General features: G+C 33.2%; 1 protein-coding gene across 1 annotated transcript in view; it reads right to left on the bottom strand.

Annotated features, from left to right (window-relative positions):
• Window positions 1-1,048: 1,048 nt before the first annotated feature.
• CRL (crumpled leaf) overlaps window positions 1,049-15,731 on the bottom strand; it is an 87,238-nt gene continuing 72,555 nt past the window's right edge. The window contains exons 6-9 of the mRNA XM_089801008.1: window positions 7,798-7,890; window positions 3,409-3,513; window positions 1,565-1,657; window positions 1,049-1,433 (exon numbers count right to left, since the gene is read on the bottom strand). Coding sequence (XP_089657134.1) covers window positions 1,287-1,433; window positions 1,565-1,657; window positions 3,409-3,513; window positions 7,798-7,890 — 438 coding nt within the window. The 3' untranslated portion in view covers window positions 1,049-1,286. The remainder of the gene's footprint in view (window positions 1,434-1,564; window positions 1,658-3,408; window positions 3,514-7,797; window positions 7,891-15,731) is intronic.

Below are 15,731 nucleotides of genomic sequence, written 5' to 3'. Positions count from 1 at the left end.
CAATATCACTGCAAATATGACTATGTACATCAGCCTAGTTAGTGTAGCAATGTAAGCATATCACTGGAAGTATGATGATCATCAAAGATATGCACATGAGCCTAGTTAGTGTAGCAATGTGAGCATATCACTGGAAGTATGATGATCATCAAAGGTATGATGTGCCTAGTTAGTGCTATTGCATCAAGGACAAAAAAACAAAAGTAAGGAGCAACATAGCACATGTTTCTACTGTAGTTATAAGACTTTTAAGGTGACATGGCACCTTGTGCATATTAAAACTGACAACGGTTCTTGAAACAAAAAAGAAATTGAGAGCAAGTTGCTAAGTAACAAAACTGTCAGTCGCAACAGGGTGACAATTGTGTTAGCATCATGTAGTTCCAATTGTATTGGGGCAATTTTCTGTGCACCATTTGTTAGTGTCACATGGTGTTTTCACCCTAATGCCTGTAAATGATTCTGCAGATGGCGGCCAAAAAATAATAGCAATTTACATATTCTCCAACATTTGAGTCATCCTTTACTTCACTGCTGTTGATTCTATATTTTTAATCACTAAGGGTCTCGTAATCTACTAGATCTATATATTTTTTCTAGAGAGTGTAGCATGTAAAGGAAGCATGAGAAAGTGCTTTGAAGCATGTTGCAGAGCATAACGAGATGTAAGAATAGTATTGGTAATGTTTTCAGTGTCCCTAGTGACCTTATAAAGGCAATGAACTTGTAATCTTACAGATCTAGTAACAAGCAAGGATAAGGCTTTACTTTTCTAGAGTTTGCTTAAATCACGTTTCTCAAGGTAATCCTTCGCCTTCAGAGCTTTATACTAGCTACGACACTTGCAACTCACAAGCATAAATAACAGATGTCCCAAATAAATAAGGAGACAACATGCAATAAACTAAGATGCTCGTACTTGCAGAATTGCAGAGCTAATATGTCTCGTGAACTATAGTACTATTATATAAACCAATATGTTACCTAAATCGATAATTTTGTAGACCAGAAAAGACAATGTTGAAGTACCAAAAGGTGCAATCAGAGAGATTAGAAAAGCACATACATATGCCATAATGCCCCTTACAATACCAAAATGGTTACATTTATGTGTTTCGTTTAAATTTTGATTCTTAGAGAAGAAGAAAGATTGAACACTATGGAAAGAGCCAGGTGAAGTATCCAAGCTTAGCAAATCCATGGGAAGCTTGCACATACTGACCTACAAAGATGTACCATATTGCCAAGTGCATTAAAACTATAAAGAATCAACAGAAAAGAAATGCTTATTCGGAATCGTCCACTACAAATGACTTATCATACAAATTTTGGTCTAAGGCAATAGATGTAGATCCTAATGGAAGAACAGATCCATTTGAATTTGTTGTTGTCACAGGCTTATATTCATAGGGGCCTTCTTTTACACCCCAAACCTGTTGACATAAAGTAGTTGGATTAACATGATTATCTGCTTGAAACATTGTAATTTCCAATCCATAATTAAGCAAAGATAACAAGAAAAATTCAAAGAATTACGTAGGACTTATTCCATCAAGTGCTCTACCTGATTCCCTTGATCATCATAGGCTCTGTCCCAGTAGTGTACTTCTCCATTTCTGTAAATTGTAACATCTGATGTACAATAGGTGGCACCATTCTTTAAAAAATTAAAAGAACAAACACAAGTTAGAGGTTCGCACATATACAAATCAGGGCAATAAAATCTACAACTGGGAAGCTTCATATAATATCCTGCCTCTAATCTATAAAATTCAATTGTTCAGATAATATATCAGCACCTAAACATCGAATTGTATCACACTTTGACAATTTTTCTTGGACATTTTCACCGTTCACAGATATCAGTACTGGTCTTGATTTAAAATTTACATAAAAGAAACTATGCATTTTCCCCAGTCCACTCAATTTCCATATGGCATTCATATACATGAAATTATCTAAACGTCTATAATGCTAAATCCTACTAGCAACAACAGTAAGCCTATGCTTAATTGAAACTTACTAATAGGGGTTTTAAGGGTTTCAAAATGGTTTCTCCTGCTCATTGTACAGAAAGTACTTCTACGGTGAACAGTGATGGAGAGGTTGAACAGTGATGGAGAGGTTGCAGCGTTAGTGCTGGTTTTGGAGCAGCAGGGTTAGCAGAAGACACTTTCAAGAGATGCACAGGCCAATATGATAATGCATAGTCAGATATGGACCCGTCCTTGGCAGGGATACCAGTTCAGGCATCTCTTGTTATTCCTTGCAAACTGGGCCAGGCAGAGACTATCCATGGTGACATAATGAAGTTTGATTCAAGAGGTCAGCACCAGTCAAAGACTAGACTTCTTTGAACTCTGGCAGATCTGAATGATGCACCACAATTGGTGGCTACTTTAATTTCACAGATGTGACATCAGAATATTATTCCATGCACAAATTTGCATCCAATCCTTTCCCTAGGCAGAGAGGTGTTGTGCAGAGTAGAGAATTGTCCAAGAGAGGGGTAATGATAATCTATACATTTAGAGATCTTTCCCCAAATCTAGTAAATTTATTCCTAGATCTCCAAATCTTGGAGTGCCCATTTGAAAGAACAATTGAAATATACTCTAGTGCTCAAGGATTTTTTATGCTCGTCTATCAATCTATAGAACATATAGCTTTCATTTTAGCTCAAGGGCCATGTTACTGGGGTAAGAATGTGTTATTGGTAAAGCTTTGACTTCTAGGTTTAACCCAATGACAGTTTTTTCAGTTATACCAGTATGGGTAACTGGACTGTTTTACCTTCGCACTTTTAGGTGGGTGCATTTTCCAACGTATTGGAAGTGCCTTAGGCATATTTTTAGCTTCGGATCCACAAACAGATGGTCTCATTTATTCTACATCAGCTAGGATTCAGGTGGATCGAGGAATAAGGCATGGAACAAGTACTGAACTATGAAATTCTGCTTTAATGTAGGAAATGTTTTCTGGTACCCAAACAAACTAAACAGTGAAACAAAGCTTGCTTTTCTCATTCTCTGTTAATAGAGTGGGTCCTCCATCCTCTGAAACCACTATCATGGTAAACTTGATATCTGGCCTAATGTGTTGTTTGGGAAACTATTAGTAAGCAGTCTCTTTGGATCAAAGATAGGTAAGTGTTAGTATAATTATGATTATAATACGGAGTCACTCCATTAAGGGATTCAAAATCAACCAAGAATATTACTCCTTGTCATAGAAAAGCAAGAATGGATAAAATTCATACAAGCATAGACCAATACAATATTACAGTATAGACCAATATGGCATTTGAGTTTCTTCAGATATTCAACTCCATGTTTAATAAAGTAAAACCTGCAAATTGATCAAAATTATCCTGGGCTTATATTTGTAAAAACTAATAAATGAACATACCCATGAATTGGGGAAGCCACCAGGTGGAGTAGAACCCTCATAAAGGCAACGCTTGCCCCGCTTACAGCGTGATAGATACACTGTAGTTAGGTGTTCTGCAACATCCTGCAAATTTGATTAAAATTTCTGTTTAAAACTCTAGCAAGGGCCAACTCGTTACTTAATATTATTTACTCAATCAAAGTACACATCCTTCCCCCACCAACATGCTCCCCACTCAGGAAAAAAGGAAAAAAATAGTTTCTCATTTATCCTGATTTTCTTATCTATCCTTTATAACCTCCTAAGACTTTTGAAAGTTTGGGCAACTAACAATTTTGATGCTTTTAGGAGGAGCTCAAAATATTTTGCAAATAACCTATTACAAATCTAATAGAACCAGTATTCATTATTAAATGACAAACATGTGCTCAAGTACATTCTTAAAAATGTAGAATACATATGCCAAGGAGTCAAAAAAGTCAAATCATCTCATAAAATTTTCAAAATCTAATTAATACATTCTCATAACAGACGACAAATTTTGTATGCAAAATATTTCTAAAGTCCAGACATTCAAATGAACGTATAAAACATACTGATTCAATCTAGTTTGTTGAGCAAGTGAATAGATATTCAGAAATACTTGTGTTTAATGCTATCCATTCAAAAAATGATGTCTGCTCCATTCTCATGCCCATACCACAAGAAATTCAGTTACTTTTTATCTTTGGATAACTGTCATCCCTGTTTTAAGATAGAATTTTAATAATAATTAAATAATACAATGTTATTAAATAAATAATGATAATAAAGTTATATTAAATCTAATACTAAAATACAAAAATAGAAAATTAATATTATTTAATCGATATTATTAATGAAATAATATTCAGTATGATATTTTAAATAATTAGAAAATAATAAAATTACAATGAATAAACAAACAAATAAAATTAAATACAAGAGATAATATTATAGAAAGTATATTAACTTTCTAAACAGAATTTAATAATAAATAATAATAAACACAAATAAGTAAGTAAATGGATAATATAACATAGAATAATATAAATTAACTAAATCTAATAAAAAGTAAAGAGATTTAATAAATAGACATGACTCCATGAAATTAAGATATAAAAGGGAGGAGAGTTTGTATTAGAGGTTGAAAAAAGAGGAGGAGAAAATAGGAGTTCAAAAAAGAAAAATGGAAGAGGAAAGTAATATGAAGAAAATAAGGAAGTGACTTTCCGAAAAGATATCAATGATATTGAAAGGATGTGAGCCTTCAAAAGGGTCATAATTATGAATAGTTATGACTCTTCAAAAATGTTGTAATTATAAAGTATTGGAACTCTTCCAAAGGATTTTAATTATAAGTGTCGTGACTTTTTGAAAGGACTATAACTATAAAGTGTTGTGACTTTTCAAAAGATCTCTATTATGAAAAGTTGTGACTCTTGGAAAAGAAGAAACAAAAAATTATATTTTATCTTTTCCTTATAAATAGGAAAGGAAGAATTTTTTTTAAAAAAATATATAGAGTTGAGATACTCTAGTAGGAATAATTCATTGAAAGGGCTAAGGATAAAGCCACATGGACCAAGAAAAGAGGAAGGTAAGAAAGGTATGTTTATTGATTATATATGTTTAATTATATTTATGAATTTATTTATATTAACGAATCACATATAAATATGTAGATGTAAAGATGGAATTCGAAATGGATAATACACCACACTTAATGGTTAATGGTTTAAGATCAAGAAGGTCCCTTTTTAGGGAAGAGAGTGATCTTAATATAGTTAATAGCTTAAGATCAAGAGAGTCCCTTTGGGAAGAGAGATCTTAATATGGTTATAAGGCCGAAGTATTTTGTAGATGTTAACATATGCATATGTGTCAAGGGCCCTAGATAGAGAATGTCTCTTCTAGGAAGGACCTTAAAGGAAGCACTTCATAGAAAATGGAGAAGTAACCCGCGATCTGAGGATCCTCAAGACAGTTATTAAATCTAATACTAAAATGCAAAAATAGAAAATTATCAATGATATAATATTTAGTATGATATTTTAAATAATTAGAAAATAATAAAATTACAATGAATAAATAAAAAAATAAAATTAAATACAAGAGACAATATTATAGAAAGTATATTAACTTTCTAAATAGAATTTAATAATAAACACAAATAAGTAAGTAAATGGATAATATAACATAGAATAAAATAAATTAACTAAATCTAATGAAAAGTCAAGAGATATTTAATAAATAGACATGACTCCATGAAATTAAGATATACAAGGGAGGAGAGTTTGTTTTAGAGAGGTTGAAAAAAGAGGAGATAGGAGTTCAAAAAGGAAAAATGGAAGAGGAAAGTAATATGAAGAAAATAAGGAGTGACTTTCCGAAAAGGTATCAATGATATTGAAAGGATGTGAACCTTCAAAAGGGTCATAATTATGAATAGTTATGACTCTTCAAAAATGTTGTAATTGTAAAGTATTGGAACTCTTCCAAAGGATTTTAATTATGAAGTGTTGTGACTTTTTGAAAGGATTATAACTATAAAGTGTTGTGACTTTTCAAAATATCTCTATTATGAAAAGTTGTGACTCTTGGAAAAGAAGAAACAAAAAATTATATTTTATCTTTTCCTTATAAATAGAAAAGGAAGAATTTTTTTTGAAAATATATAGAGTTGAGATACTCTAGTAGGAATAATTCATTGAAGGGGCTAAGGATAGAGCCACATGGACCAAGAAAAGAGAAAGGTAAGAAAGGTATATTTATTGATTATATATGTTTAATTATATTTATAAATTTATTTATATTAATGAATCACATATACATATGTAGATGTAAAGATGGAATTCGAAATGGATAATACACGTCACTTAATGGTTAATGGTTTAAGATCAAGAGAGTCCCTTTGGGAAGAGAGATTTTAATATGGTTATAAGGCTGGAGTATTTCGTAGATGTTAACATATGCATATGAGTCAAGGGCCCTGGATAGAGAATGTCTCTTCTAGGAAGGACCTTAAAGGGAGCGCTTCATAGAAAATGGAGAAGTAACTGGCGATTTAAGGATCCTCAAGAGGGTTATTGATCCCGATGTGGAGACGTCTTTAAGGTTGGGTTAGGATAGAGGGTAGAATAGTGAAATATAATTTATTACTATATAAATTCTAACATTGGTTTTGCAAATATTATTGTCCTCATTAGGGGGGACATTTCAATAACCTATCAATTGCAAACCTTGCCTATGCACAAAAAATGCCTCAAACATAACAAGATTGCTGTTTTTCTTCAAAGAGGGGTACTTTTGGATGTTTGAAAGTTTGAATAGGTTAGCGACATCCCTCTGATCATGGCTGGACACAATTTTCATTTTAAACACTCTCCAAGCCCACTCATGGCTGTGTCTTCCTATAGGCATAAGAAAAATAAGGTAGTGAAGACTGAATCATTTCACTGGGTTCGAACTGCTTTAGATGCTTGTATGCAGATGCTATGATGAGCTTGAAACTCCGTAAAATGATGCGTTGGAACATTTCTCTCAATGCCAATGCAGACTTCCAACTTAGGCTAAGGGGTAAGATAAGGTGAGCACAAGCAAAACCCACTCTTAACATGGTGAATTTATTTTTAGGAGTTCTAAGACAATGTCACAAGAAGCCCAAAAATTATTGAATAAAACAAACTTGTTTCTGGTTGATGCTGGAAAGCCACTTCAACATAAGAATGCTCACTCATTATAAATTACCAGCATTGCAAACAAAGATAAATGGTGATTATATTTACTATTTCAAAATGAATATATTAACATAGCATAGAACATGGATAACCTCTTATTAGGAAATGATCATGAAAAGCAGATGATGTGGAAATTTGTATAGGCAACACAATTAAAAAGTGTTAACAGAAAAAGATTAATGTATTTCTGCAGATACATAATTATAGCAAATCAAGGAATCGGGTGTTCAGGTCTACAGTTCTTCTCAAGGAGACTAAGGAATGTTATGTATGCCTAAACAAAGATGTGGTTGCTGCTAGATTAAATGCAAAAGAGAAAAGAATAAGTTTGGGGCAAGAAAAAAAAAAACATATAGACTATAAATTAGCTGAACTGCTCTGAGTTACAATGTCTTGAAATGCAGAAGACTGTAGTTTCCAAAATGTAAAATCACATCACTAAGAAACCTATTATTTTTTTATTTATACCTGAGCCTGCTTGAGCTAGTTCATCACTGCTACTGAAAAATAGATTAAATGACAAAACATCCAATTGTATTTTAATTTATTAACACATCCCCCAAGAACTATTTTAAAAAGAAAAGATTATTGTCATTTCATTCTCTGCATGCTCTATATTTTCGTACTGGTCATCAAGAGAATATCTTACCCGTACAACTTCTCCTGCTTGTGGCCGTTGATTATTAGGTCGGTCACAGAAATTCCGGTATTCTTCAGCATCCCTTATTGCGTAGGAATCAACCTAGCCATTTCAGCAAACAAACCATCATATGCATCACATTTTTTATTTTGCCGGTATCCTGGAAGCAAATGTAGTGCTTATGAGTTAGTTCTATGAACTTTCACTACCCTGTATCCTATTTAAATGTCAATTTGAAATCATCCTATATACATTGAGAAAGGAAAAATGAATAGGAATGACTACTTGTATAAATCCAAATGCTCTGAAATAAACTGAAATCCTAAGCTATTTTTTTCCTGGCTGCCAACAGTTTCCTAAACATATAAAAGAGAAACCGAGATTTTTATCACGGCCATTCTGGTTTTTAATCAAATAATGATTTATACAGCCAAGGAGCGAAATTAGAATTTTCATTTAGAATATAGCAAAAATTAATGCTATGCCTTTTATTTCTTCAATCAACAAGCGTTATGCAAAATTTGTAAAAAGGACTGCATAGAAATGCTATGGCTTCAGTCTAAAATTCTAAATCATCTATTTAATGTTGAACCGCACTTGGAAGTTTGTGTTACATCCCAATTTTTGACCTAGCTTGAAATATAGCCATTGAGGTTCACATGAAGTCAGTTGGCAATTTAATTTGTTATAATCTGGTGAAATGGTAAGATAGTTGTTATGATTTCAAGTGAAGATGACATGTTAATTGATCGTTTATTGCGAATTCATGAAATTGAGATGAAAGGTTAACTGTTATGATTATTTATGATTAAGTAATTTATAGCTTAATTACGGAGAAATTCCTTGCAGGAAGCATGTCGAAAGGGTGGAAGCATTGTCAGAAAAGAATTAGGCAGGGCATCACCATCACTGGGCAGACAAGTAGAGGACCTAGTGATTTGAAACAGGGTACATCTATGGAACCGCATGAGTTATTTAAATAATTAATTTAATTAAAATAATTGAGTTAAAATTTAAAACATATCTCAAAGGATTTTAATTTACCTTTCATCATATTATTTTGATAATAATTTATATTCGTGCATTTAAATATAAAAATGATTTAACAACATTATAATTTAATAAGTTAAATAAGTGATTATAATAATGTTCAAACTATAATAATGTTTGGAATTATAATATTTGAACTATAATTTCTTATTTTTAACTGAGTAACATTTGGCATGATTAATCGATTTATATTTTGGCAATTCAAATTGTTTTACAATCTTTTTCCAATCTTTTTATTTTATCTTTTAATTTGAATTTTTGATGTACTCAAATGGTCATCTTGGGAATTTGAATGGCTTTCTTTATAACTGTTGGAAGCCGATGAGCCAAGTTATTCTTTTATATTAGAGTCTTATGTTTGTATCGGTTTGTCTTCTTTTTCCCTCTCTAATTCGGTGGCTCTCGTCCCTTTACATTTTAGGAGGAACTGAGTATAGTTTTCGATTTCATTCTCTACTCTACCGCTATTCCATACTATCTCCACGTCTCCACATCCACGGTTCTAAGCAAGGAGTGGAGTCATTCTTCCTGCCGCAAGGATTCAAGAAAACACAGAGTGCCATGTAAGATACTACTGAACTTGTTTTATTTCCTTCCATAGTACTATGCCTGTGTGCGTTTTGATTACCATAAGCACTGGGTACTGAAACCATCGAACCATGACTATATTTCTTTCATATTTCAATACCAGTTGTATGTCTTGTTTTGTATATTATCCAAATACTGATGACAATTTATTGCAGACTGAAATGTGGTGGACAGTAATAGGTATAGACTACCACTATCATACGTTGTGTTACAACTCATGCGTAACCATGTATTTAAATCGCTGAGTCTGTTCAGAATACCATTAACTTAATGTTGTGTTGCAATCATGCGATATCTTGTATTTAAATCACTGAGTCTGTAGCATGAATACAAAATACCACACCCATAGTGCCATGTTACAATTCATGTTTCTTTATTCCTTTCTAGTCGTACTTTCCATGTCAATAACTCTTAGATTCCTTAACACTGTTATATGTGTATGATTTGGATTTAAGAAGATTAATAACAAAAATAAAATAAGAATATTGCATTGTAATGATGTTTTTATTTTCCTGATTTGGAAACACGACCATAGTCGGCTATGCATTGTTAGATTGAGATTAATTTATAATATCTTGCTGTCGGTTCCCTGCATTATATAGAGTTCATTGAAGATCTTCATCAATTATCCTTGTAGTTAAACATTATTTATGAATTCAAATAGTAATGTTCAAAAACCTAATTGTATAAATGAATCATCATTACACATGCTATCACAAGTTTCTGAGCAAATCCAAAATATTATTAACACTGAGGAATTCACCGGCAATAATTCCATAATAGGTGGAGAGGTGTATGGTGGATATGAGTCGTAGCACCTAGGAATCATCGGCATGGTAGCCTAAAATGGTGAGGAGGTGTAGAGGGTCTGCAAGAATGCAGAAGAGAATTCAGTTATGATTAATTGAATTAACTAAACATTCGAATTTGAAATCTTTAAAGAACATAATTATGTAATCATAGATTGTGAAATGCTGGATGTATGTAATCTTCTTAAATAATTGACAGAGTTGTCTACTTTGAGAATTCCGTATACCTAGGATTCACCTGACTGTGTAGCCAAGGAGATGGGTGATGAGGTGAGAGAAAGATCATCAATAATATGAATCAGTATCAAATATGACAGAACAACGTTTATCATTTTAATATGTTAATAGCTCAAGCATATTCCTATTATTGTGATCTCCTGCTGCCAAGTCGTATGGTGAGTTTATTACCAGAAAACCCAGTGGATGGCAAGATGACCCCTGTCTATTCCGGGTAGGGGGGGGCTTTCTCGTTAGAGATTGTGTAGGGACAAGTTGTGGTTCGAGGTTGGGTGGTCAAGCCCTTGACAATGTTTCACCTCTCTCAAGATGTAGAGCATGCGTCAGACAAAGATAAGCCATGCATTCAATTGTTTATCGAAAATAGATATTATCATTTTTATTTATGAGGTAAGATTAAATTGATTTATTACATTGTTACCGTCATTTTACTTTCATATATATGAATAACAAATATAAGTATATTTTCTAATCTTGAGTCACTGTCACAGTTAAGTAATCGAAAGGAAAGGAATCCGAAGCCATAATTGATTGAGTGACAGTTGGAACCCTACATGATACAGCAGTATCGGAAGCCCTAATTGAATCCATGGTTGCAGAAGCCCTAATTTGAATCCGTGGTAGCAGAATCCCTAATTTGAATCTGTGGTAGCGGAAGCCCTATTTGAATCAACGATATTGGAAACCCTATTTGAATCAGTGGTATTAGAAGCCCTATTTGTAATAGCGGTATCAAAAGCCCTAAATGAACCGATGGTAAATGATGCCCTAATTGATACGGTCAAGCATCCCTAGTTGATTTCGATCTCAGTTTTCCAAAGTATGTAGTTTTTTCAGTTTCTGTAATAATTTCATTTGAAGGTATTTCAAGTTTTTAAGTTAAGAAATTTTGTCTAACTGATTTTAACGGTAAATCTTATTCACATGAACATGAATGATATAACTATCTTCCTATGAAATCAAGCAATAACTGTGTTCTTTGAGTATGTTAGATGTTAGTTATAGACCTGAGAAAACCGGATGTTACAGTTTGGAACTGCGGAAAGGACTATCTACTCAATCAACAAAGTATCTTTTATGTACAGACATGATGAAAACAATGTTGGGGGGGGATTTAAATGCCAAACTAGACCTATAAAAAGAATGCTCATATGTACGCATCCGGTGGAGTTGTTCTTCCTTATTTCCAAAAGGATGCATTAGGTCATACAATATATACACAAAATATTAAAAATATTTTTTAATTACTGAAAAACCCTACGAATGGAACCCTAAGGTTTGTGCTGAAATCTTTTCATTGCAACAACATCAACTTCATGAATATGTGAGCACTACAGCAAGGATTCAAATTCTTAAGGGTTGCTTGACTTTGATTTTCATCAAGAGAAGTTTGTGAAGGATGTTGAAATAGATCCTGTCATCAGGGTAGAACAACTCAAATAATGAAATTATTGAGGAGTCTGATTACAAGCACTTGTGTCCGGAGGGGGTGCAAGGGTTATGCCAATCGAAATTATTTGTGAGTTATGATAAGCTAGATGTATATTGGTTAGTGTTTAAAATTGTGAATATTTTGTAAATGGGGAGCGTACAAGGAGAAATATATGATAATGTTGGAGAAAAAATGGAATGGGAACATAGCACTAAGAAACAAGGGTATATAACTGCAAATCAAATATGAAATTAAAAATCGGTTCATATTGTAACTGATGTCAAATTGTGGATGTTTTGTAAATGGGGAGCGTACAAGGAGAGACATATAACTTAGATAATTATTTAATAATATTAGATTTCCACAATCCATTGCTAATAATGATGTTGCTTCTGGATTTGATTGTCTAAGTTTTTTTATCATCAACGTTTCGGATCACACTCTATGATACTTTTTACATCCTTCTCTCATCCTGGTGATGGATCACAGAGTGTGATCCGAAACATTGATGATAAAAAAACTTACACAATCAAATCCAGAAGCAACATCATCATTAGATAATTATGTTGAGACCCAAACATCTCAATAACTTAGAAGAGCACCTTATGATCCATAGACATTTGGCTAATAATGGTACATTCAATCTAGCCAATGTGTTGGAGTTAAAGGACCACTGCAAATGTATTAGCACTACTTGTTTGGTATGTGTTTTCCAAAGGCAGCGACCCCTTGTATTTATATTGTGAATAAGCCAAGAAGAGACATGTCTCTTGAAGGGACATGTCTATTCATTATTATATAATTAATATAATAATAAATTTTATTTATATATATATATATATATAATTTCCATGAATCATTATTATATTAGTTTCTCTCACATAATAATACTTATATATATATATATATATATATATATATATATATATATATATATATAATGCTCATAGGTTTATCCAACTAAAACTACCAAACATCAACACTCCCTTTTAGCTGGGGAAGATAAACATGAGATATAATATTACCTCAATGTAAAATCAGGAATGACAAGTTTTAAGGATATCTTTCATCAAAAGCTATCCACCATTTAGATATCATCTCATGATATCAAGAGTAATGGCCTCTTGAATGTCAAGTCATGTGACATTCACTAAATATTCAAAAAATGTCCATTAGGTATGTGCACACATATCCTCAATGATACTTACTGTAGGAACAGCCATGGTCTGTTTAAGGAACTTAATCCACCATGCAAGGAAATCCTGATTTACATTAAGACATGGGAGGACCATTTGAGGCATGTGGATAAGATGCTTGACATATTTAAACAACATTTATTTCATACCAAGTCATTCAAGTGTGAATTTGAATTATCCAAATTATCAAATTTGAGATTCAAGATCAATGCTCAATGGGTTGGTGTAGATGAAGAAAAAATCAAGGTGAAACAAGATTGGCCTAGACCTAGAAATTTGACACATCAAAGAAGCACCATGGACTTTGCAACTACTACAAAAGGTTTGAGAAGGGGATTTCAGTGTTCACAACTTGCAGCCCCATTGACAGATTTGATAAATAAAGAAGCCTTCCCTTGGAGACATGCAGCATAGAGGGTTCTGATAAACTCACAAAAGTAACAGGTTCATGAAATTCTCCCTTCCTAGTCTGGAGTGTGATGCTTTGGCATCCCATGGAATTTGAGAGCAGGAAGCTCAAGGAGACAAATAAGAGTTTCATCATTTAGGACAAGGAGATGTTGGTCATCCTGCATGCACTAGCCAAATTCAAACAATACTTGTTTCTAGAAAGTTTTTGGGTTATAACAGGTTCTTGTAACAACCTGAAACTCTTCCTTCATCACAAGGATTTGAACGACAGAAAAAATAAATGGGCAGGTAAACTGCAAGCCACAATTTTGACATTGAGAATAATGTGGTGGTTTGATGTAGTGTCCCCTTTTTGACATGAAATCATTTATGATTGTATTAGCCTATTATTGGCCCTAGCAGGCTAAGTTTGATGGTTAGAGGGTCCCATTTGGCAGTTGAGGAGGCCAATTCCCACTCTGGTGAACTAGAGAGTTCAGGATTGTTGTTCCTTTGGATCAGTTTGGTACACTTAATATTTATAGTAAGTCATTATCCTGCTTTTCTATACTTGGAAGGCCACCTAGACCAGCATCAGTTGCAGTGCTGTCCCATGGCATCTTTGTTGATCAACTATTCATGGATTTACTAATTATAGTAAGGGATTGATATAGATGAACTCTTAATATTTTTAGTAAGGCAGTTGCATGTGCAGTGGAAACACTAGTTGACCTCCAGTTGACTCAGTGATTTAAATTGAATTGCACAAGTTCATGTTATTAAGTTATTAATAAAGTGACCTTTATTGATAATTTATTATAAAGTAAATGGGGACCATGAGACATTATGAAAGTGCATTATGTTATCAAATTAATTGGATGCCTAAACCAAGGAGGTTATAAATTGATATTATAAAGTCAATTCTTAGCAATTTAATAAGTCATTAAACTGACTTGTTTGAGAAGCTTTATGAATCAAACTTACTGAAGGAACTATAAAAAGTTGAAGTGAAAATGGATTCATTATGCATATGGGCTTTTTGATTTTTTTCTTGGAAATTTTGGGAATTGTATACCAGGCAAGGTTTTTTGCACATCATCAGCATTGGAGGGCGACAACTCATCAATGTTTTCAGCAATTTAAAATGGTGAAAGACCCATTGAATTTTGCATACCAGTGTTGGCTTCATTCTTAAGTCATATTTGTGCCAAACTCAAGTAGATTTAGAGTGTTTAGTGAATTGAATAAAGGTGATTGCAGTTTTCAGCTTGGCATGGATTTCAAGGAGGAAATTTCATTTTTGAGTTGCTTTTTGGAGCCATTTAGTGCTACTTTTTCAATATCAGACTTTAGGAAAGTAAAAATCAGAAAATGGGTATGATGAAATTAGATATGTAATCACTTTTTAAGTATTGGGTTGTCTTTTGTTTATTGAAAAATTGATTGTGTAAGTGGGAAATAAAATCCGGATTTTTCAGACTATTGAACTTCTGATTTATGTGTTTTCTGTTATAATTTACAATATCATGCAAGATTTGTATAAATATATGTGAAGGAGAATTTGGTATTCTTACGGTGGTATTAGAGTGGTTTCCTGCCATCCTGTTGGGTTTAATCAGAAATGTTCAGTTTCATGTCAGGGACTTTATGTTGCATGTCAGAGATTTTCACTTTCATGTTAGTTTTGAGACTACCTGGATGTTTGCATGTTGATTCTGAAGGTTGCATGTTAGTCATCAGCACTTAAACATTAGTTTTAATTGTTACATGTCAATGCTCAGTGGTGATATATGTGGTATCAATTGTTGCATGTTAGCGCTTGTGATTGCATGTCGCTGATTTTTGGGAGGGTTTTTCTGCCAAACTATGGAGTTAGTCTCAGCTGCAGTTCGGAAGTTCAATTATGAGGGTTGCATGTCAATGATCAGCACTTGCATGTTAGTTTTAATGGTTGCATGCCAATAATTAGTGTGGCATATGTGGTATCAATTGTTGCATGTTAGTGCTTGTGATTGCATATTAGTGGTTTTTAGGAGGGTTTTCCTGCCAACCTGTGGGGTAAGTTTCAGCTATAGTTTGATGGTTCAATTGAACTCGACTATTTCCAGGGAGCAGTCAAATGCCATGATGAAAGAATTGGAGAAGTTATGACAGTCAGGAAACAATGGAAGAATTGCTTTCACACCGGACAAACATAGACAAATTAATAGGGTGTATGGAATCCATTTTTAAGGGGTCTAC

This window comes from Cupressus sempervirens, chromosome 9 (genome assembly GCF_028749045.1).
Source record: "Cupressus sempervirens isolate cs-2001-9-10 chromosome 9, ASM2874904v1, whole genome shotgun sequence".
Taxonomy (NCBI): domain Eukaryota; kingdom Viridiplantae; phylum Streptophyta; class Pinopsida; order Cupressales; family Cupressaceae; genus Cupressus; species Cupressus sempervirens.
The sequence above is the reverse complement of the archived record's forward strand: the minus strand, read 5'-3'. Positions and strand labels throughout refer to the sequence as shown.